The sequence below is a fragment of the Bombina bombina genome, chromosome 4 (assembly GCF_027579735.1).
Source record: "Bombina bombina isolate aBomBom1 chromosome 4, aBomBom1.pri, whole genome shotgun sequence".
NCBI classification, from domain to species: Eukaryota; Metazoa; Chordata; class Amphibia; order Anura; family Bombinatoridae; genus Bombina; species Bombina bombina.
The window spans coordinates 769,834,550-769,859,641 of NC_069502.1; the positions used below are offsets into that span (position 1 = coordinate 769,834,550).

At 39.3% G+C, this 25,092-nt stretch overlaps 1 protein-coding gene across 1 annotated transcript in view; it reads right to left on the reverse strand.

Moving 5' to 3' along the window:
- The window catches only part of LOC128657843 (centromere protein J-like), a 150,557-nt gene that overhangs the window by 86,835 nt on the left and 38,630 nt on the right, over positions 1 to 25,092 (reverse strand). The window contains exon 5 of the mRNA XM_053712265.1: positions 18,286 to 19,534. Within this exon, the coding sequence (XP_053568240.1) occupies positions 18,286 to 19,534 (1,249 nt within the window). The remainder of the gene's footprint in view (positions 1 to 18,285; positions 19,535 to 25,092) is intronic.

The window sequence follows — 25,092 nt, forward strand, 5'->3', positions numbered from 1 at the left end:
CGGACACACCGTTGGAGAAAGTAATTTATCAGGTAAACATAAATTCTATTTTCTCCAACATAGGTGTGTCCGGTCCACGGCGTCATCCTTACTTGTGGGAACCAATACCAAAGCTTTAGGACACGGATGAAGGGAGGGAGCAAATCAGGTCACCTAGATGGAAGGCACCACGGCTTGCAAAACCTTTCTCCCAAAAATAGCCTCAGAAGAAGCAAAAGTATCAAATTTGTAAAATTTAGTAAAAGTGTGCAGTGAAGACCAAGTCGCTGCCTTACATATCTGATCAACAGAAGCCTCGTTCTTGAAGGCCCATGTGGAAGCCACAGCCCTAGTGGAATGAGCTGTGATTCTTTCAGGAGGCTGCCGTCCGGCAGTCTCGTAAGCCAATCTGATGATGCTTTTAAGCCAAAAAGAGAGAGAGGTAGAAGTTGCTTTTTGACCTCTCCTTTTACCAGAATAAACAACAAACAAGGAAGATGTTTGTCTAAAATCCTTTGTAGCATCTAAATAGAATTTTAGAGCACGAACTACATCCAAATTGTGCAACAAACGTTCCTTCTTTGAAACTGGATTCGGACACAAAGAAGGCACGACTATCTCCTGGTTAATGTTTTTGTTAGAAACAACTTTCGGAAGAAAACCAGGTTTAGTACGCAAAACCACCTTATCTGCATGGAACACCAGATAAGGAGGAGAACACTGCAGAGCAGATAATTCTGAAACTCTTCTAGCAGAAGAAATTGCAACCAAAAACAAAACTTTCCAAGATAATAACTTAATATCAACGGAATGTAAGGGTTCAAACGGAACCCCCTGAAGAACTGAAAGAACTAAATTGAGACTCCAAGGAGGAGTCAAAGGTTTGTAAACAGGCTTGATTCTAACCAGAGCCTGAACAAAGGCTTGAACATCTGGCACAGCTGCCAGCTTTTTGTGAAGTAACACAGACAAGGCAGAAATCTGTCCCTTCAAGGAACTTGCAGATAATCCTTTCTCCAAACCTTCTTGAAGAAAGGATAGAATCTTAGGAATTTTTATCTTGTCCCAAGGGAATCCTTTAGATTCACACCAACAGATATATTTTTTCCATATTTTGTGGTAGATTTTTCTAGTTACAGGCTTTCTGGCCTGAACAAGAGTATCAATGACAGAATCTGAGAACCCTCGCTTTGATAAGATCAAGCGTTCAATCTCCAAGCAGTCAGTTGGAGTGAGACCAGATTCGGATGTTCGAACGGACCTTGAACAAGAAGGTCCCGTCTCAAAAGGTAGCTTCCATGGTGGAGCCGATGACATATTCACCAGGTCTGCATATCAAGTCCTGCATGGCCACGCAGGAGCTATCAAGATCACCGATGCCCTCTCCTGATTGATCCTGGCTACCAGCCTGGGGATGAGAGGAAACGGCGGGAATACATAAGCTAGTTTGAAGGTCCAAGGTGCTACTAGTGCATCTACTAGAGTCGCCTTGGGATCCCTGGATCTGGACCCGTAGCAAGGAACCTTGAAGTTCTGACGAGAGGCCATCAGATCCATGCCTGGAATGCCCCACAACTGAGTAATTTGGGCAAAGATTTCCGGATGGAGTTCCCACTCCCCCGGATGAAATGTCTGACGACTCAGAAAATCCGCTTCCCAATTTTCCACTCCTGGGATGTGGATTGCAGACAAGTGGCAGGAGTGAGTCTCCGCCCATTGAATGATTTTGGTCACTTCTTCCATCGCCAGGGAACTCCTTGTTCCCCCCTGATGGTTGATGTACGCAACAGTCGTCATGTTGTCTGATTGAAACCGTATGAATTTGGCCTTTGCTAGCTGAGGCCAAGCCTTGAGAGCATTGAATATCGCTCTCAGTTCCAGAATATTTATCGGGAGAAGAGATTCTTCCCGAGACCAAAGACCCTGAGCTTTCAGGGGTCCCCAGACCGCGCCCCAGCCCACCAGACTGGCGTCGGTCGTGACAATGACCCACTCTGGTCTGCGAAAGCTCATCCCCTGTGACAGGTTGTCCAGGGACAGCCACCAACGGAGTGAATCTCTGGTCCTCTGATCTACTTGTATCGTCGGAGACAAGTCTGTATAATCCCCATTCCACTGACTGAGCATGCACAGTTGTAATGGTCTTAGATGAATTCGCGCAAAAGGAACTATGTCCATTGCCGCTACCATCAAACCTATTACTTCCATGCACTGCGCTATGGAAGGAAGAGGAACAGAATGAAGTATTTGACAAGAGTTTAGAAGTTTTGATTTTCTGGCCTCTGTCAGAAAAATCCTCATTTCTAAGGAGTCTATTATTGTTCCCAAGAAGGGAACCCTTGTTGACGGAGATAGAGAACTTTTTTCTACGTTCACTTTCCACCCGTGAGATCTGAGAAAGGCCAGGACAATGTCCGTGTGAGCCTTTGTTTGTGGAAGGGACGACGCTTGAATCAGAATGTCGTCCAAGTAAGGTACTACTGCAATGCCCCTTGGTCTTAGCACCGCTAGAAGGGACCCTAGCACCTTTGTGAAAATTCTTGGAGCAGTGGCTAATCCGAACGGAAGTGCCACAAACTGGTAATGCTTGTCCAGAAATGCGAACCTTAGGAACCGATGATGTTCCTTGTGGATAGGAATATGTAGATACGCATCCTTTAAATCCACCGTGGTCATGAATTGACCTTCCTGGATGGAAGGAAGAATTGTTCGAATGGTTTCCATTTTGAACGATGGAACCTTGAGAAACTTGTTTAGGATCTTGAGATCTAAGATTGGTCTGAATGTTCCCTCTTTTTTGGGAACTACGAACAGATTGGAGTAGAACCCCATCCCTTGTTCTCCTAATGGAACAGGATGAATCACTCCCATTTTTAACAGGTCTTCTACACAATGTAAGAATGCCTGTTTTTTTATGTGGTCTGAAGACAATTGAGACCTGTGGAACCTCCCCCTCGGGGGAAGCCCCTTGAATTCCAGAAGATAACCTTGGGAGACTATTTCTAGCGCCCAAGGATCCAGAACATCTCTTGCCCAAGCCTGAGCGAAGAGAGAGAGTCTGCCCCCCACCAGATCCGGTCCCGGATCGGGGGCCAACATCTCATGCTGTCTTGGTAGCAGTGGCAGGTTTCTTGGCCTGCTTACCTTTGTTCCAGCCTTGCATTGGCCTCCAGGCTGGCTTGGCTTGAGAAGTATTACCCTCTTGCTTAGAGGACGTAGCACTTGGGGCTGGTCCGTTTCTGCGAAAGGGACGAAAATTAGGTTTATTTTTGGCCTTGAAAGACCTATCCTGAGGAAGGGCGTGGCCCTTGCCCCCAGTGATATCAGAAATAATCTCTTTCAAGTCAGGGCCAAACAGCGTTTTCCCCTTGAAAGGAATGTTAAGCAATTTGTTCTTGGAAGACGCATCCGCTGACCAAGATTTTAGCCAAAGCGCTCTGCGCGCCACAATAGCAAACCCAGAATTTTTCGCCGCTAATCTAGCCAATTGCAAAGTGGCGTCTAGGGTGAAAGAGTTAGCCAATTTGAGAGCATGAATTCTGTCCAAAATCTCCTCATAAGAAGAATCTTTATTGAGCGCCTTTTCTAGTTCATCGAACCAGAAACACGCTGCTGTAGTGACAGGAACAATGCATGAAATTGGTTGTAGAAGGTAACCTTGCTGAACAAACATCTTTTTAAGCAAACCCTCTAATTTTTTATCCATAGGATCTTTGAAAGCACAACTATCTTCTATGGGTATAGTGGTGCGTTTGTTTAGAGTAGAAACCGCCCCCTCGACCTTGGGGACCGTCTGCCATAAGTCCTTTCTGGGGTCGACCATAGGAAACAATTTCTTAAATATAGGGGGAGGGACGAAAGGTATGCCGGGCCTTTCCCATTCTTTGTTTACAATGTCCGCCACCCGCTTGGGTATAGGAAAAGCTTCGGGGGGCCCCGGGACCTCTAGGAACTTGTCCATTTTACATAATTTCTCTGGAATGACCAAATTCTCACAATCATCCAGAGTAGATAACACCTCCTTAAGCAGGGCGCGGAGATGTTCCAATTTAAATTTGAATGTAATTACATCAGGTTCAGCTTGTTGAGAAATTTTCCCTGAATCTGAAATTTCTCCCTCAGACAAAACCTCCCTGGCCCCCTCAGATTGGTGTAGGGGCACTTCAGAACCAATATCATCAGCGTCCTCATGCTCTTCAGTATTTTCTAAAACAGAGCAGTCGCGCTTTCGCTGATAAGTGGGCATTTTGGCTAAAATGTTTTTGATAGAATTATCCATTACAGCCGTTAATTGTTGCATAGTAAGGAGTATTGGCGCACTAGATGTACTAGGGGCCTCCTGTGTGGGCAAGACTGGTGTAGACGAAGGAGGGGATGATGCAGTACCATGCTTACTCCCCTCACTTGAGGAATCATCTTGGGCATCATTTTCTCTAAATTTTGTGTCACATAAATCACATCTATTTAAATGAGAAGGAACCTTGGCTTCCCCACATACAGAACACAGTCTATCTGGTAGTTCAGACATGTTAAACAGGCATAAACTTGATAACAAAGTACAAAAAACGTTTTAAAATAAAACCGTTACTGTCACTTTAAATTTTAAACTGAACACACTTTATTACTGCAAATGTGAAAAAGTATGAAGGAATTGTTCAAAATTCACCAAAATTTCACCACAGTGTCTTAAAGCCTTAAAAGTATTGCACACCAAATTTACAAGCTTTAACTCTTAAAATAACGGAACCGGAGCCGTTTTTATATTTAACCCCTTTACAGTCCCTGGTATCTGCTTTGCTGAGACCCAACCAAGCCCAAAGGGGAATACGATACCAAATGACGCCTTCAGAAAGTCTTTTCTATGTATCAGAGCTCCTCACACATGCATCTGCATGTCATGCTTCCCAAAAACAAGTGCGCAATAGAGGCGCGAAAATGAGGCTCTGCCTATGATTAGGGAAAGCCCCTAGAGAATAAGGTGTCCAATACAGTGCCTGCCGGTTATTTTACATAATTCCCAAGAATAAAATAATTCCTCAAAGCTATGAAGTATTAAAATGTGCTTATATATCAATCGTTTTAGCCCAGAAAATGTCTACAGTCTTAAAAGCCCTTGTGAAGCCCTTTTTTTTTTCTTATGTAATAAAAATGGCTTACCGGATCCCATAGGGAAAATGACAGCTTCCAGCATTACATTGTCTTGTTAGAAATGTGTCATACCTCAAGCAGCAAAAGTCTGCTCACTGTTTCCCCCAACTGAAGTTAATTCCTCTCAACAGTCCTGTGTGGAAACAGCCATCGATTTTAGTAACGGTTGCTAAAATCATTTTCCTCTTACAAACAGAAATCTTCATCAAAAACTCTAAGCCATCTCCGTGGAGATGTTGCCTGTACAACGGCAAAGAGAATGACTGGGGAAGGCGGAGCCTAGGAGGGATCATGTGACCAGCTTTGCTGGGCTCTTTGCCATTTCCTGTTGGGGAGGAGAATATCCCACAAGTAAGGATGACGCCGTGGACCGGACACACCTATGTTGGAGAAATATAATTTATATTGTAGCTATATTAGGATTTATTTTACAGGTAAGTATTTAGCTTTAAATAGGAATAATTTATTTAATAAGAGTTAATTTATTTAGTTAGATTTAAATTATATTTAACTTAGGGGGGTGTTAGTGTTAGGGTTAGACTTAGCTTTAGGGGTTAATACATTTATTAGAATAGCGGTGAGCTCCGGTCGGCAGATTAGGGGTTAATAATTGAAGTTAGGTGTCGGCGATGTTAGGGAGGGCAGATTAGGGGTTAATACTATTTATTATAGGGTTAGTGAGGCAGATTAGGGGTTAATAACTTTATTATAGTAGCGCTCAGGTCCGCTCGGCAGATTAGGGGTTAATAAGTGTAGGTAGCTGGCGGAGACGTTGTGGGGGGCAGATTAGGGGTTAATAAATATAATACAGGGGTCGGCGGTGTTAGGGGCAGCAGATTAGGGGTACATAGGGATAATGTAGCTGGCGGCGGCGTGCGGACGGCAGATAAGGGGTTAATAAGTGTAGGTAGCTGGCGGCGACGTTGTGGGGGGCAGATTAGGGGTTAATAAATATAATACAGGGGTCGGCGGTGTTAGGGGCAGCAGATTAGGGGTACATAAGGATAACGTAGGTGGCGGTCGGCAGATTAGGGGTTAAAAAAATTTAATCGAGTGGCAGCGATGTGGGGGGACCTCGGTTTAGGGGTACATAGGTAGTTTATGGGTGTTAGTGTACTTTAGAGTACAGTAGTTAAGAGCTTTATGAACCGGCGTTAGCCCAGAAAGCTCTTAACTACTGACTTTTTTCCTGCGGCTGGAGTTTTGTCGTTAGATGTCTAACGCTCACTTCAGACACGACTCTTAAATACCGGAGTTAGGAAGATCCCATTGAAAAGATAGGATACGCAATTGACGTAAGGGGATCTGCGGTATGGAAAAGTCGCGGCTGAAAAGTGAGCGTTAGACCCTATTTTGAGTGACTCTAAATACCGGCGGTAGCCTAAAACCAGCGTTAGGAGCCTCTAACGCTGGTTTTCACGGCTACCGCCAAACTCCAAATCTAGGTCTCAGCAAATTAAAGGCTAGATTATGTGTGGAGCACAAACTTGTGCGCGCAAGTGATTAGAGGTTTATCACAGGGGGTCTGCGCTCATCGTGCTTACTGCTCGCATTACGAGTTAAAAGTAAACACAATCGCTTGAGCGCAATTTACACTAGAATGATTACCGCAAATTCAGAGCTCTGCTTAACTACTTCACGAAACAAAACAGCTATAAAGAGAATCTGTCCTGTTAGGGCTTCTTGAGGGGCGTGGTTGAGAAACACTGCTCTAGGATACCTCCAAGTGGTAAAAAGTTAGAACCCTTAGATTTTGTATATCGTACTACTAGCATAACGTCACACCATACACAAAAATAAGCTGTCAATCACTTTGTAATTTAGATCTTTTCATTTTGCGTTCTGATATATGGCTTTTAAAATAGAACATTTCAACACTAGCTGCCTTGTGTAATCCTCCAACATGCGATATTTAGTTTAGTAACAAGGTGCTCTACTCTCTACTTAGTCAGTATTCACTTTTGTAATTTTCTATTTTACAATGGCATCATGTGGTAAATCAAAACATGTGTTTGTTCATCCTACACAGAAGAAATCTATTAAGAAACAAGTTATCTATCCAAAGTATCTACAACAGGGATTTGTGATTAAAACATAAAGAAAAATAATGCTCAATTTAGCGCATCTAAAATTCAGATTTCTACATTCTTATATTTTTATTTAAATGTTTTAATTGACGGAAAAATGGTCCTGACTTTTTTAGGGGTAATATAAACCAACATTTTCAATTTTACTAAATCAGTCAATGGCCTCTAGTTATCAAGTTCCGTAAGGAGCTTGATGGCCCCTGTTTCTGGCGAGTCTGCAGACTCGCCAGAAACAGCAGTTATGAAGCAGCGGTCACAAAGATCGCTGCTCCATAACCTGTCCGCCTGCTCTGAGCAGGCGGACAGACATCGCTGGAAATCAACCCGATCGAGTACGATCGGGTTGACTGACACCCGCTGCTGGTGGCCTATTGGCCGCGAGTCTGCAGGGGGCGGCGTTGCACCAGCAGCTCTTGTGAGCTGCTGGTGCAATGCTGAATACGGAGAGCGTATTGCTCGCCGTATTCAGCGAGGTCTGTCGGACCTGATCCGCACTGTCAGATCAGGTCCGACAGACCTTGATAACTTGGGGCCAATGAATCAGTGTCCAAAACTACACTACACACTATATATTTCAGAAACTAAAATAAAAATAAATATTTATCAGCATAACAATTTCAACCAAAATTAAAAGGAAGTAAAACCCAAACATGTTATTTTGTGATTCAGACACAGCATACAATTTTTTTTAAAAAAGTTTCCAATTTACGTTTATTATCAAATTTGGTTCATTCCCATAGTATTCTTATTATTGTTGAATATAGGTGTCAGGAGCACTACATAGCAGGAAACAGTACTGCCACCTAGTGTTCTTGCAAATGTATAACATTTTTTAAAAAGTGCTGCCATTTATCCAAAAAATGCTGCCAGACGCTCCTGAGCTTATGTCCCTGATTTTCAACAAAAGATACCAATGGAATGAAGACAATTTGAAAAAGAAGTAAATTAGAAAGTTGTTTAAAATTGCATGTTGTAGTTGAATCATGAAAAAAAAAATGTGGGTTTCATGTCCCTTTACGATCCACATAACTTTCTAAACTGATGGAAACTCACAATCAAAATAAATTGCAAGTTCAAAAGAAGAAAGTTATTTTGATTTATCCATGAATTCACTATTTATGTAAAAAAGGGTATCAGGTCCTAAGAAAGAATTACCAAGCGAACTAAGAAAAATTGAAAAGTTGATAAGTAAATGGGAAAGTTGTTTAAAATATCATCATCTATCCAATACAAGTTTTGACTTGGCCTTCACAGTATTTTAACTAGGCCTTCACAGTATCTACTGCCAATACTAATTTGCAATAGTAAGTAAACACTTATATAACAAAGAACGATATCTTAACAGATTTTAAGCTTGTTTAGATTGTTATAAATAACTGTACAATCATTATACTATAAAGCCACAAATGCTTGTCAGACTGCTACTTTAACAAAGTATCAATTTACAAGATTGATTTGTCACGCAAATATTGATTTCTATTTATTAAGAGGTTAGGTTTAGTTTATTTTTTAAATGTGAATCAGTCCGATCCTGTTCTCTAGTGATTATCAAAACTACCTAGTGTACATGAAAAAACAAAAGAACAATGTTAAACATGTTGAAATATGTTTGCATTTGAAAAGGTTAAATAATAGTTGTCTAAATACAGTGGGTATTGAAAAGAATCACCCCCTTGAAAATTATCACATTTTTAAGAAGGTGATTAGCTATACTTGCTTGAATTAAGTAATTTTAGGAGGGGGAGATCCTTTTTTCCAGCTCAGTGATTCTGTTTTTGAATTGTCTTTATTTTTGCCTGACATGTTGGTGTTAGATCTTTCTCTTGGATGTTATAAGTTGCACTGAGTAATTACAACTGGATAAACAAAAACGGTGTCTGTCTTTATATCAGGCTGCAAAGCAACAAAATGTGATTATTTTCAAGTGGGAATTTATTTTCAACACCCACTGTAATTAAGTAAAATACCAAGTAATGCTTATATGTCTACTAAATGAGGCATACATCTTTATTGGCTGATAAGGCCAATTCAGTATAGCTTGGCAGAATCATTTGTCAATGACACAAAAAACATTCAGCACAAAAACATATTTTTCCCCCCCAAAATAACAAAAATTATGAATTATTTAGAAATATCTTAATTTGGATTGATAACACGAAAGAAGAAAAAAACATAATTTATGTAAGAACTTACCTGATAAATTCATTTCTTTCATATTAACAAGAATCCATGAGCTAGTGACGTATGGGATATACATTCCTACCAGGAGGGGCAAAGTTTCCCAAACCTCAAAATGCCTATAAATACACCCCTCAACACACCCACAATTCAGTTTAACGAATAGCCAAGAAGTGGGGTGATAAGAAAGGAGCAAAAGCATCAAAAATAAGGAATTGGAATAATTGTGCTTTATACAAAAAAATCATAACCACCACAAAAAGGGTGGGTCTCATGGACTCTTGCTAATATGAAAGAAATGAATTTATCAGGTAAGTTCTTACATAAATTATGTTTTCTTTCATGTAATTAGCAAGAGTCCATGAGCTAGTGACGTATGGGATAGCAGATACCCAAGATGTGGAACTTCCACGCAAGAGTCACTAGAGAGGGAGGGATAAAATAAAGACAGCCAATTCCGCTGAAAAGATAATCCACAACCCAAATCAAAAGTTTTAATCTTAATAATGAAAAAAACTGAAATCATAAGCAGAAGAATCAAACTGAAACAGCTGCCTGAAGTACTTTTCTACCAAAAACTGCTTCAGAAGAAGAGAAAACATCAAAATGGTAGAATTTAGTAAAAGTATGCAAAGAAGACCAAGTTGCTGCTTTGCAAATCTGATCAACAGAAGCTTCATTCCTAAAAGCCCAGGAAGTAGAAACTGACCTAGTAGAATAAGCCGTAATCCTTTGAGGCGGGGACTTACCCGACTCCACATAAGCATGATGAATCAAAGACTTTAACCAAGACGTCAAAGAAATGGCAGAAGCTTTCTGACCTTTCCTGGAACCAGAAAAGATAACAAATAGACTAGAAGTCTTTCTAAAATCTTTAGTAGCTTCAACATAATATTTTAAAGCTCTTACTACATCCAAAGAATGTAAAGATCTCTCCTTTGAATTCTTAGGATTAGGACACAATGAAGGGACAACAATTTCTCTACTAATGTTGTTAGAATTCACAACCTTAGGTAAAAATTGAAATGAAGTCTGCAACACCGCCTTATCCTGATGAAAAATCAGAAAAGGAGATTCACAAGAAAGAGCAGATAACTCAGAAAAAAGGAACAAAACTTTCCAAGAAAGTAATTTAATATCCAGAGAATGCATAGGTTCAAACGGAGGAGCCTGTAAAGCCCTCAGAACCAAATTAAGACTCCAAGGAGGAGAGATTGACTTAATGACAGGCTTGATACGAACCAAAGCCTGTACAAAACAATGAATATCAGGAAGATTAGCAATCTTTCTGTGAAAAAGAACAGAAAGAGCAGAGATTTGTCCTTTCAAAGAACTTGCAGATAAACCTTTATCCAAATCATCCTGAAGAAACTGTAAAATTCTAGGAATTCTAAAAGAATGCCAGGAGAACTTATGAGAAGAACACAGAGAAATGTAAGTCTTCCAGACTCGATAATAAATCTTCCTAGACACAGATTTACGAGCCTGTAACATAGTATTAATTACTGAGTCAGAGAAACCTCTATGACTAAGAATCAAGCGTTCAATTTCCATACCTTCAAATTTAATGATTTGAGATCCTGATGGAAAAATGGGCCTTGAGATAGAAGGTCTGGTCTTAACGGAAGTGTCCAAGGTTGGCAACGGGCCATCCGAATGAGATCCGCATACCAAAACCTGTGAGGCCATGCTGGAGCCACCAGCAGTACAAACGAACGTTCCATTAGAATCTTGGAAATCACTCTTGGAAGAAGAACTAGAGGCGGAAAGATATAGGCAGGATGATAATTCCAAGAAGGCGACAACGCGTCCACTGCTTCCGCCTGATGATCCCTGGATCTGGACAGATACCTGGGAAGTTTCTTGTTTAGATGAGAGGCCATCAGATCTATTTCTGGAAGTCCCCAGATTTGAACAATCTGAAGAAATACCTCTGGGTGAAGAGACCATTCGCCCGGATGTAACGTCTGGCGACTGAGATAATCCGCTTCCCAATTGTCTACACCTGGGATGTGAACCGCAGAAATTAGACAGGAGCTGGATTCCGCCCATACAAGTATCCAAGATACTTCTTTCATAGCTTGAGGACTGTGAGTCCCACCTTGATGATTGACATACGCCACGGTTGTGACATTGTCCGTCTGAAAACAAATAAACAATTCTCTCTTCAGAAGAGGCCAGAACTGAAGAGCTCTGAAAATCGCACGGAGTTCCAAAATGTTGATTGGTAATCTCGCCTCCTGAGATTCCCAAACCCCCTGCGCTGTCAGAGATCCCCATACAGCTCCCCAACCTGAAAGACTCGCATCTGTTGAGATCACAGTCCAGGTTGGGCGAACAAAAGAGGCCCCTTGAATTAAACGATGGTGATCCAACCACCAAGTCAAAGAAGACCGAACATTGGGATTTAAGGATATTATTTGTGATATCCTTGAATAATCCCTGCACCACTGGTTCAGCATACAAAGCTGAAGAGGTCTCATGTGAAAACGAGCAAAGGGGATCGCGTCCGATGCAGCAGTCATGAGACCTAGAATTTCCATTCAAAAAGCTACCGAAGGGAATGATTGAGACTGAAGGTTTCGACAAGCTGAAACCAACTTCAGACGTCTTTTCTCTGTTAGAGACAAAGTCATGGACACTGAATCTATTTGAAAGCCCAAAAAGGTTACCTTTGTCTGAGGAATCAAAGAACTCTTTGGTAAATTGATCCTCCAACCATGTCTTTGAAGAAACAACACAAGTTGATTCGTATGAGATTCTGCAGATGTAAAGACTGAGCAAGTAACAAGATATCGTCCAAATAAGGAAATACCGCAATACCCTGTTCTCTGATTACAGAGAGAAGGGCACCGAGAACCTTTGAAAAGATCATTGGAGCTGTTGCTAGGCCAAACGGAAGAGCAACAAACTGGTAATGCTTGTCTAGAAAAGAGAATCTCAGAAACTGATAGTGATCTGGATGAATCGGAATATGAAGATATGCATCCTGTAAATCTATTGTGGACATATAATGCCCTTGCTGAACAAAAGGCAGAATAGTCCTTATAGTCACCATTTTGAATGTTGGTATTCTTACATAACGATTCAATATTTTTAGATCCAGAACTGGTCTGAAGGAATTCTCCTTCTTTGGTACAATGAATAGATTTGAGTAAAACCCCAGACCCCGTTCCAGAACTGGAACAATTACCCCAGCCAACTCTAGATCTGAAACACATTTCAGAAATGCCTGAGCCTTCACTGGGTTTACTGGAATGCGAGAGAGAAAAAATCTTCACACAGGAGGTCTTATCTTGAAACCTATTCTGTATCCTTGAGAAACAATGTTCTGAATCCAAAGACTGTGAATCGAATTGATCCAAACATCTTTGAAAAATCGTAACCTGCCCCCTACCAGCTGTGCTGGAATGAGGGCCGCACCTTCATGCGGTTTTGACTTTCTGAAAGGCTTGGATTTATTCCAGACTGGAGATGGTTTCCAAACGGAAACCGTTCCTTTAGGGGAAGGGTCAGGCTTCTGTTCTTTATTCTGACGAAAGGAATGAAAACGATTAGCAGCCCTGTATTTACCTTTAGATTTTTTGTCCTGAGGCAAAAAGGTTCCTTTCCCCCCAGTAACAGTTGAAATAATAGAATCCAACTGTGAACCAAATAATTTATTACCTTGGAAAGAAAGAAAAAGCAAAGTTGACTTAGAAGTCATATCTGCATTCCAAGATTTAAGCCATAAAGCTCTTCTAGCTAAGATAGCTAAAGACATATACCTGACATCAATTCTAACGATATCAAAAATGGCATCACAAATAAAGTTATTAGCATGTTGAAGAAGTTTAACAATGCTATAAGCATTATGGTCTGACACTTGTTGCGCTAAAGCCTCTAACCAGAAAGTTGAAGCTGCAGCAACATCAGCCAAAGAAATAGCAGGTCTAAGAAGATTACCTGAACATAAATAAGCTCTCCTTAGAAAGGATTCAAGCTTCCTGTCTAAAGGATCCTTAAAGGAAGTACTATCCGCCGTAGGAATAGTAGTACGTTTAGCAAGAGTAGAAATAGCCCCATCAACTTTAGGGATTTTATCCCAAAACTTTAATCTATCAGATGGCACAGGGTACAATTTCCTAAACCTTTGAGAAGGAGTAAATGAATCTAGCACAAACTTACTTCACCACCTCCATGGGAGGCAAAGTTTGTAAAACTGAATTGTGGGTGTGGTGAGGGGTGTATTTATAGGCATTTTGAGGTTTGGGAAACTTTGCCCCTCCTGGTAGGAATGTATATCCCATACGTCACTAGCTCATGGACCCTTGCTAATTACATGAAAGAAAATGCAATGGCTTTCTATTTTGAGCTATATGATTATTACTATATCTAAATAACTTTATATTTCTTATACCTTTTACTGTATATTATAACTTTTATATACCTGTATTGAATTTTAGGTTTTATGCACATTTCACACACACACACACACACACACACACCTTTATTGCAGCACTGTAATTTAAAGGGACACTGTCATGAATAATTCCTGATTTAGATGCTAAAGGGTTAATTTTCTGTAGTGTAATAATGCCTCAGAAACAAAGAATGCAATATATATAGTGTTTGGTATCAAAATACTCCTCACAACATCACTAAGGGGTTGCCTTTCAGTGTAAATGAACTAGATATACATATCCAAAGTTAAAAAAAAGTTATATAATTTCACCCAAAGACTCTGGATTTTATGACATCGTAAAAAGAGGGGAGTGGAGATTTCCGGCCCCTCTGTAAGACAACCCCACAGACCTACAGGAGGTGATGTAAAGAGTCCTCTTCTTCGTGTGGGACAGGTTCAGATCAGTACTACGGTATGTACAGTCTTTTTGTTTTCTGGGGAAAGTGTAGCTCAGAACAGACTGGACGTTAGCTGCTGCAACACAAGTGGGGTAACTAACTTGCAAAATGAAGTTTTATTTCCCTATCTGTTTCCCTTCTAAAACAATCTATATATTAAGCAGTGGGTTGGTGTTATGTGACCCGGTTTCATTCAGGGGTCAAAAACGGTGTCTCTCTATATGCAGGCTGATGCTGGAGATTGGGACAAAGATCCTGTGATAAAAAGGGTTCTTAATACCTTTATTTTGTGAGGCATAGTTTCTTTGAGGGGCACATTGGGTTTTTTACAAGTCGGGTTTACCCGACATTGATTTTTTACATGCAATGCTTTTTCTTTCTGTATACCGCCAACGAAGGAAGGGGCTTACGTTTGCGTGCTTTGCTGCGCACTTGTTATTCCGGCTTCTACACGGAGGAGTATTACAGAGCTCCTGTTGCTTCCTAGGTCCGCTTGGTTTAACTTACTAGATCAACAAGCGGACTTAGGCAGTGGTTATTGGACATCTTGTTGGTGTGAGGTAGGCGCCACAGCGGAGCTATGGTTTGGTGCAGGGGTTAATTTTAGTCACGATACAGGAAGGACTATAATAACCTAAGATATAAATATATTTGGTATAGCAACTGCATATTGCTTGTTTGTTACACTTTTACAGTAAAAACTTATATCGTTTCACATGGCAGTGAAAATTTATGTCGTTTTAAAATTTAAAGGCACAGTACTTTTTTGTTATTTCATAGATCTGACACGACCAATATTTACTATTTCTTCTGCTCGCAGAGTTTCTGAGCTTTCAGCTTTACAATGTGATACTCCTTATCTTATTTTCCATTCTGATAAGGTGGTCTTACGTACCAAACCTGGTTTCCTTCCTAAGGTTGTTTCTAATAAGAATATTAATCAGGAAATTGTTGTTCCTTCCTTGTGTCCTAATCCTTCTTCTAAGAAGTAACGTCTGTTACATAACTTAGACGTGGTTCGTGCCCTGAAGTTTTACTTGCAGGCGACTAAGGATTTTCGTCAATCATCTTCATTATTTGTTGTTTTTTTCTGGAAAACGTAGGGGCCAGAAAGCTACGGCTACCTCTTTCTTTTTGGCTGAAGAGTATCATCCGTCTTGCTTATGAGACTGCTGGACGGCAGCCTCCTAAAAGAATTACGGCTCATTCCACTAGGGCTGTGGCTTCCTCATGGGCATTTAAGAATGATGCTTCTGTTGAACAGATTTGCAAGGCTGCAACTTGGTCGTCTCTTCACACTTTTTCCAAATTTTTCAAATTTGATACTTTTGCTTCGTCCCAGGCTGTTTTTGGGAGAAAGGTTCTTCAAGCAGTGGTGCCTTCCGTTTAGGTTCCTGTCTTGTCCCTCCCTTTCATCCGTGTCCTGTAGCTTTGGTATTGTATCCCATAAGTAAGGATGAAATCCGTGGACTCGTCATATCTTGTAAAAGAAAAGGAAATGTATGCTTACCTGATAAATGTATTTCTTTTACGATATGACAAGTCCACGGCCCGCCCTGTCAATTTTTCAGACAGGTTTTTATTTTTGTTAAACTTCAGTCACCTCTGCACCTTGGCTTTTCCTTTCTCTTCCTAACTTCGGTCAAATGACTGGAGTGGGAGGGAGGGGAGGAGCTATATATACAGCTCTGCTGTGGTGCTCTTTGCCTCCTCCTGCTGACCAGGAGGCGTAATCCCATAACTAAGGATGAAATCCGTGGACTCGTCATATCGTAAGAGAAATAAATTTATCAGGTAAGCATAAATTTCCCTTTTATTAGGTGCTGTTAGCAAATGGTTTATAATGCTGTTTAGGATTTAAAGTCTTAATTTCAAAGCTTTAGAAATAATGTATTAGGTGTTACTTATGACAATTTTGAGAGGGGCCTGGAACCTAACTCCCTCACTTACAATTGACTTACATTATAAACTGGGTTTCAATTTACAAAGGTTTCGATTTACAACCATTCCTCCTGGAACCTAACCCCGGCGTAAACTGAGGGCTACCTGTATATATTTATTTGGGTATATGTATATACATGTGTATTTAATGTGTTTATACATATATATACACATACATACACACATATCTATACATATATATATATATATACACACTTTGAATCCCTTTTCACGCAATTACAATAAAACTTTAAAAATTAATTTTAATATTTTATAATGTTTTTTACTTTTTATTTAAAGTAAATAATTTACATCCCAATGTTCTTTGCATATGAGAAAATGTTTTTACATCTCTCAAATATATATTCCTATACATATCTCTATATACTGTATCTATGCCTGAATGTTTTCATTATATATATATATATATATATATATATATATATATATATAAAACATTATCTTGTGAAGAACATTGGAATGTAAAATATTTATAACTACCTTCTGGTTTAGCGTTGTAGGTCTATAGCGGTGTTGGGTTAGTACGAGCAATGTGCTAGTTTTTTTTTTAAGCATACACTTCATTGAAGTCTATAGGGAGAATAATTTATAATAATAATTTCGGTCACAATAAGTCCAGCTGTTAGCGTGCACTGTGTTTTGCTCTTGTACAAACAATTTACTTTCAACTTGTAATAAGAGCACTAACTTGCCCACATTAAAAGTTTGCGAGTTAGCAAAAAAGTTAATTAGTGTGCCACTTGTAATCTAGCCCTCTTTGTTACTTTAACAAAATAGGATCATACTTTGTAAATTTCTGTGTATCTTTTACAAATGACATCGCAATTTGCATTTTCTCTATTGCAAAATAAATCAGAGCTTCAGAAAGTGAGGGGGAGTTCCAGGGTATTTCTTAAGCACTCTCACAATTCTTGTGAAATGCTTTAAGAATTTTAAGCAAGCTGGTCTCATTGAATTATCTTGCCAGATGTACTGTGGTAAAGTTTGCTCAAAATTCACAAAAAAACGTATTTAACAAAAAGGTAATATATATTATGCTATAGGGGCAAGCAAGTTACAATGGCGTGAAAACATTTCCATTTTTTTTGTATTCGCTGCAAACTGAGACTTTATATTAGCCCCAGGAATTCTCCTATTAACTTCTCTCTCCACTGTGAAATTTTGTATCCTAGAGAGCCTCATTACTTTCTATGGAAAGCATCTCTCATCTCTTTGGGACTTCCAGCTTCTACACTTTTTCTTATAGAATCGTGTTCAGCCCCTGTGAAGTCTGCACTAATATTTCTCTCAAATCTAGAGAAACTTTTCTTATCGGGCCCATAGAATTTAATGAAGCTGTCTGGGAAACTGAAGCTGTCAGTTTTTCAGTTTTATTTTAATTAGAAGAAATACAACGTGCAATGTAATGTTTAAAAGTTTCACATAAATCTAGTATGATCCTAATTTGTTAAAGTTACAGAAAAACTGTGAAAGCATAATCAGCATTTTTGAAAATCACAATCCTAAATACACAGCTGTATACTAAATAAAATACAAAATAGAAAGTGCAAAGTTTAAATGTAATAAAACTTTGTCTGACGTGTAAAATAATATAAAACACAAAGCAAAAAAATTGCAAATGTATCTCATGCAGTGCTATATTGCACTGGGCTTGTCTCTCCTTCACATACAGAAATTCAGGGAAGGCCTCTAGGAAAAGTATAGCAAAATCTGCCTTTTTAAAATTTCACAAGGGATCTCAGAGTGCTGAGATATTATTTTATATCACCTCGTCTGAGAGGAGAGGTTTATATCATCAGGTCCCTAAAGAGTAATTCTAGGTGAGTTCAGGAGTGTGCACTTGCAGCGTTTGCAAAAATGTTTATATCAAAGGTATAGATACACTCCAAAACGCTTATCATCCTACCTAGTTTTAATCTTTAACAACTAAGCAAATGTAATAATGGAAGTAAATTGAAAGGTTGTTTAAAACTTCATGATCTATCCGTCCATTTACGTTTAACTTTAACTTTACTGGCAAGCACAGTTGCTCAAGCAAACCTGAGATAATATATACCAAGCAATTAATAAATAAATTATAGTTACATACCAATTTGCACCTCATTTGTTTTCTTTGATGGTTCCAAGATTTCAGGTAGCTCTGCCTTGGCCTTGAAAGCAGGGAAAAGACTTACAACAAGATTACTAGTGGAAGGTGGGTTCCGGAGCTGTGCTGACTCTGTGTTTACATCACATACACTTTTCGCATTAGGTTCCTTCTCAACTCTCTGAGTCCGTGGACGTCGAAAAGAAGGTTTTCTAAATGACGAAAACGCTTTGCTCCCTCTTCTCCTAAAGTCTTCAACACTGTGCTCGCTACCACTTGTACTCAATGAGTGATCTTGTTGACTTAAAAAAAACTTTGCTGAAGACTTCAAATACTTTTTTTCATCTACATCACTTGGATCATCACTGGCATAGTCTGGGTCAGATAAATCTAGGTGCTTGTCTTCTTGATTGACTTTCTGTGGTACAACACGCATAGGCAACTTATAGCAAAGCGATTTGGGGTCATCATCACTATCAGAGGATGTACTGTCAGTTTCGCTATGTGAGACACTCTTTCCTCTCTGAAGTTGACCTGTTTGATTAGGTTTTGCCTGGTCAAATTTTCTGCTGGACTCTACAGCAACTTTAACTATTTTGTCATTAACTTTCTTGAATCCTGCTATGTCAGAATCTGTGTTATTAGCAGACACGCTATTATGATCACTAATCACAACTGCCCCGTTTTGTTGATCAAGATCTGAATAGTTGTATTTTTCCAATATGCTTTGGTTTGAGTTTTGCCATTCATATTTTTTTGGATCTTCTCTAATTTTATCATTATCAAAATCTCCAGACTTGCTGGAAATAGAATTTGTAGATAAGCAATTCTCCATTGGCACATTTTCTGTGCACGTGGCTATGTCTTGAACATCCTGTACTATAAAAACGGAAGATTCTCCAGTACTTTGTTCCAATAATTCATTTGAAGGAGTCTGATTTCGAGCAACCTCTCCTTTCTTATAGAATAATGGTCTATCAAAGTTATCATCTAAATTGTTCTCTTTAGTTGCTGAAACTGAATTGCTACTGACTTGTCTCTGAAAAACGAGCTGATTTTTAACTTGCCCCTTTCCTGTATCTTGTATACCAGGCAAGGATTTTTGATGTTGGCTGTCAAAGCTTACTCTCCTAGTTAGAGATCCCCTTCTTTGTTCTTTATTCTGGTTATCAGTTTTTTTTTCAAACCTAGTAATTCCTTCTCCACGTCTCAGGAACGATTTTCTGGAACCAATCTTGTTATCACTGGTATTCTATAAAAATGAGAACAGATTATTTTAATGAAACAGCAACCATAAGTACAGTAGGTATACAATAATTAATATTTGCTTGTAGGTATCAAATGAGTCTCATATAATGCATGGCCTTAAAATGTGGAATGGGAGAGAACAGCTATTTTCTTTCTTGCATCAGTCAGTACTTAAAGGGATATGAAACCCCCACATTTTCTTTCAAGATTCAGACAGAGCATACAATTTTAAACAACTTTCCAATGTACTGCTATTATAAAACTTATTTCATTATCTTTTAATCCTTTGTTGAAGGAGCAGCAGTATACTACTGGGGACTAACTGAACACATTGGGTGGACCAATGACAGCCATCAAACAGCAGCTAGCTCCCAGTAGTGCATTGCTGCACCTGAGCCAACGTAGGAATGCTTTTCAACAAGGGATACTAGTAGAACAAAGCAAATTAGTTAATAGGTGTCAATTGAAAATTTGTTAAGATTGAATGATCTATTTGAATCATAAACATTTTAATTATACTTCACTGTCCCTTTAATAAAGTGTTTCCATTGTAAAAAATAGAGATCCTTGCAATAAATAAAATGTCTTGAGGATTGTGAACAGAGACAGCTATAGTTTTTCTTTCAGCTAATAAGTATAAAATGGGCATTAGGGGGCATATTAAAAATCAAGCAAAGCAACAAGATTTGTCAAGCATTTCTTGTGATGTACACAACCATTCGCCAGACATATTTTAAGTATATTGTGTGAAAATGCTATTTTAAAAAACATAAAACAAGTGCTTGGTCAAATTCTAATCAATACACTACAAAAGGTTGTTATTCATTGTTAACAATAGGGCAAAAATATCCAAGAAAGTGTTTCTAAATGTGTTTTATAAAACCGATTCTTGATCTGAGCACCCTGCAACAATGATTACACACATAGCTTAAAGAGACACTAAACCCAATTTTTTCCCCCCATGATTCAGATAGAGCATGCAATTATAAGCAACTTTCTAATTTACTACTATTATCAATTTTTATTCGTTCTCTTGCTATCTTTATTTAAAAAGCAGGAATGTGATGCATAGGAGCCTGACATTTACCCACCAATAAGCAAGCATAACCCAGGTTCTCAACCAAAAATGGGCCGGCTCCTATGCATCACATTCCTGCTTTTTAAATAAAGATAGCAAGAGAACGAAGAAAAATTGATAATAGGAGTAAATTAGAAAGTTGCTTAAAATTGCATGCTCCATCTGAAGCATGAAAGAAAAATGTGGGTTTAGTGTCCCTTTAAGCTATGTGTGTAATCATTATCGCAAGGTGCTCAGATCAAGAATCGGTTCCATAAAACACATTTAGAAACTTTTTCTTGGATTTTTTGCCCTATTGTTAACAATAAACAACAACCTTTCACATACTTTTTAAAACAGTATTTTGTCATTAAATCAAATTTGTTAACAAAATATTACTTGCATGTAATTTATGAGCATCATCCACATCCTTTGCAATTACACAAGATTTTGCTTGATGTTTGCTACATGTTAAAAATCAAGTAATTACACATCCACATTCACTTGAATTAAAGGAGTGCATACTCTTTTACATTTCATTATGAATAAGCAGAAAAAAACGCATTGCTGGCTTGAAGTGAATTGACACAAATTGAAAATGAATAAGCATGAAAATACTTTAGTACATATCTCGTTAATCCTACCACAAAAGGCATCTAAAATAAAAAAAAATTAAATGCAATATCTATTGGAAAGAAAAAGCTTTCATACAAGTTGCTATAAACACTTTGTACTAATTTTACAATACCTTAAAATGTGTGTTAACAAAAAGATAGAGAGGTAACAAAATAGAGCAGAATTATAACTTTTTAACAAACCATCTTTGGCACCAGAGATAAACAGAACATAACGGCCTCTAGTTATCAATCCGTCAACCGCAAATACGCTGGAATTCCGCAGCGTATTTGTGGCGAGGCTGATTCGCTGTAGTTATCAAGCACTACAGCCCGGCAAAAGTAGAATATAGTGACGTAACATACGATCCGCCAGACTCAGTCCGACACAGATCGATGGTTACGTCACTACAGATGTTCCGAACGCAAGTTCGGCACTATCTGACTACTTTTGCTAGTTATCAAAGAACTAGCAGGTACGTTCGCCACTATTCCGGGCCAGCGTACCTGGTTTTCAATCCGCCGCCCTGGAGGCGGGGGATCCCATAGGAATCAATGGGAGCCTGACAGCAGCGAGAGCTCATGTTCGCTGCTGCCCGATATCCCATTGATTTCTATGGGAAGTGTCTGCACCTAACACCCTAACATGTACCCCGAGTCTAAACACACCTAATCTGTCCCCCCTACACCACCGCTGCCTACGTTATACTTATTAACCCCTAAAACGCCGCCCCAACACCGCTGCCACTATAATAAATATATGAACCCCTAAACCGCTGCTCCCGGATCCCTCCGCCACCTACATTATACCTATTAACCCCTAATCTGCCGCCCCCTATACTGCCGCCACCTACACAAAGTTATTAACCCCTATCCTGCCGATCCCGGACCCGGCTGCAACTAAATTAATAGTTTAACCCCTAAACCGCCGCACCCGGAGCCCTCCGCCACCTACATTATATTTATTAACCCCTATTCTTCCCCCCCTTCACCGCCGCCACCTACAGTACATTGATTAACCCCTAATCTACCCCCCCTACACCGCCGCCACTATATTAAATGAATTAACCCCTAAACCTAAGTCTGACCCTAACACCCCCCTAACTTAAATATTATTTAAATTAATCTAAATAAATATTTCTATAATTAAATAAATTAATCCTATTTAAAACTAAATACTTACCTATAAAATAAACCCTAAGATAGCTAAAATATAATTAATAATTACATAATAGCTATTTTAGGGTTTATTTTTATTTTACAGGCAACTTTGTATTTATTTTAACTAGGTACAATAGTTATTAAATAGTTATTAACTATTTAATAGCTACCTAGCTAAAATAACTACAAATATACCTGTAAAATAAATCCTAACCTAAGTTACAATTACACCTAACACTACACTATCATTAAATAAATTAAATTAATGAACTACAATTACCTAACATTAAATAAAATTAACTAAAAATAACTAAAGTACAAAAAAAACCCTCTAAATTACAGAAAATAAAAAAAATTACAAGAATTTTAAACTAATTACACCTAATCTAAGCCCCCTAATAAAATAAAAAAGCCCCCCAAAATAATAAAATTCCCTACCCTAAACTAAATTACAAATAGCCCTTAAAAAGGGCCTTTTGTGGGGCATTGCCCCAAAGTAATCAGCTCTTTTACCAGCCCTTAAAAGGGCCTTATGCGGGGCATTGCCCCAAAGTAATCAGCTCTTTTACCTGTAAAAAAAATAAATACAACCTCCCCCCCAACATTAAAACCCACCACCCACACACCCCTATTCTAAAACCCACCCGATCCCCCCTTAAAAAAACCTAACACTACCTCCTTGAAGATCACCCTACCTTGAGCTGTCTTCACCTAGCCGGGCACAAGCGGTCATCCGATCCGTCCAGAAATCTTCATCGAATCCGGGCAGAAGAGGTCCTCCAAGCGGCAGATGTCTTCATCCAAGCGGCATCTTCTATCTTCAATCAACCGGAGCGGAGTCATCTTGAATCCAGCCGACGCGGAGCCATCCTCTTCTTCCGATGTCCTAACACTGAATGAAGGTTCCTTTAAATGACGTCATCCAAGATGGCGTCCCTCGAATTCCGATTGGCTGATAGGATTCTATTAGCCAATCGGAATTAAGGTAGGAAAAATCTGATTGGCTGATGTAATCAGCCAATCGGATTAAAGTTCAATCCGATTGGCTGATTGGATCAGCCAATAGAATTGACCACGGGTGCAGGATAGGGGTTAATAAATGTAATGTAGGTGGCGGAGGGCTCCGGGTGCAGCGGTTTAGGGGTTAAACATTTAATTTAATTGCGGCGGGGTCCGGGATCGGCAGGATAAGGGTTTATAACTTTATGTAGGTGGTGGCGGTATAGGGGGCAGCAGATTAGGGGTTAATAGGTATAATGTAGGTGGCGGTGGGGTCCGGGAGCGGCGGTTTAGGGGTTCATATACTTATTATAGTGGCGGCGGGGTCCGGGAGCGGCGGTTTAGGGGTTCATATATTTATTATAGTTGCTGAGGGGTCCAGGAGCGGCGGTTTAGGGGTTAATAAGTTTATTTAGTTGCGGCGGGGTCCGTGAGCGCGGTTTAGGGGATATAACAGTATAGTATAGTGTGGGTGCTTAGTGACAGGCTAGCAAGAAAGCTGCAAAGAAGCCAATGAGCAGCGAGAACTATGACTGTCAGTTAACAACAGTCCGCTGCTCATCGCACTGTACTTGGTGCGTCGCTTCTTGACAGTTTCTTGATAACTTTGGCGAACGTATTCAGATCCGCGGCGGCGATGTTAGGCGAGCTTAGGCGAGCGTATTGGGCCGGCGAATGCAGGTAAATACTGAGCTTCATAACTAGAGGCCAACGTCTCTTATTAGTAAAAATATTATTTAAAGGAATAGAAAGGTCAAAATTGAGATGTTCATGGGTGCATTTCAATTTGAAATAGAAACAATTTTTCAATATACTTTCATTAGCAAAAATGCTTCTAGTAAAAGTTATTACTTTTTTCAGCAGCATATGCACATATCCTGCAAGGGCCTGTGGACCAGTATTCAAAACACATGCATGCTCAGAAAGATGGTGGTGGTGTGCATTGTTTTTGAAGATGTAATTTGTGTCATACAAGCCACTGCTGACTCTTCGAGAAGGTGTGGTATTTAAATACTGGTGCATGGGCCTTAAGATATGTGTGTATGCCGCAGAAAAAAATACTTTTACTAGAAGCATTTTTGCTAATGGAAGTATATTAAAAAAATGCTTCTATTTCAAAATGAAATGCACCAATGCAGTTTAATGTTTATTTTTATTAACACATTACAATTGTTTTAGTTTTTTTAAATATAATTAATCACTCGTGACAGTGGATTACATAAATTAAAATCACAAAATCTAGCATATTTCATCTAAGCAAAGTTATGATGTAATTCGTAAACTGCACTTTATTTTCTATACTGAATTTGCTCAATACAAACACATTTTCCTGGTATGTCTTTTATCAGGTGGTGTGGGAGTATCAGGAGGGAGGCGGGTGGAGGGGGCGGGACCTCTACACTGCAAAAATTTCCACAGAGAGCGGGAGGGAGCAGAAATATATTATATTATTCGAGGGGAGAGTGCCCCAGAAAACAATTGCTTGGGGGGAAGAGGTGGGCCGCAAAACTACAGATTTTTTTTTTTTTAAATAATAAAAAAAAAAACAGATTAAATTACATAAATTATATAAACTGGGTAATGGCAGACAGCCGAGAGTACCTAAGATGGAGGACACTAATTAGAGGGGTGAGGGTTAGAGATCTGTTTGGGAGGGATCAGGGAGGTGGGAGAGTGAGGGGGGGGGGAATCCTACACTGCAGAAAAAAAAGCAAAAAAAAAGCACTAAAA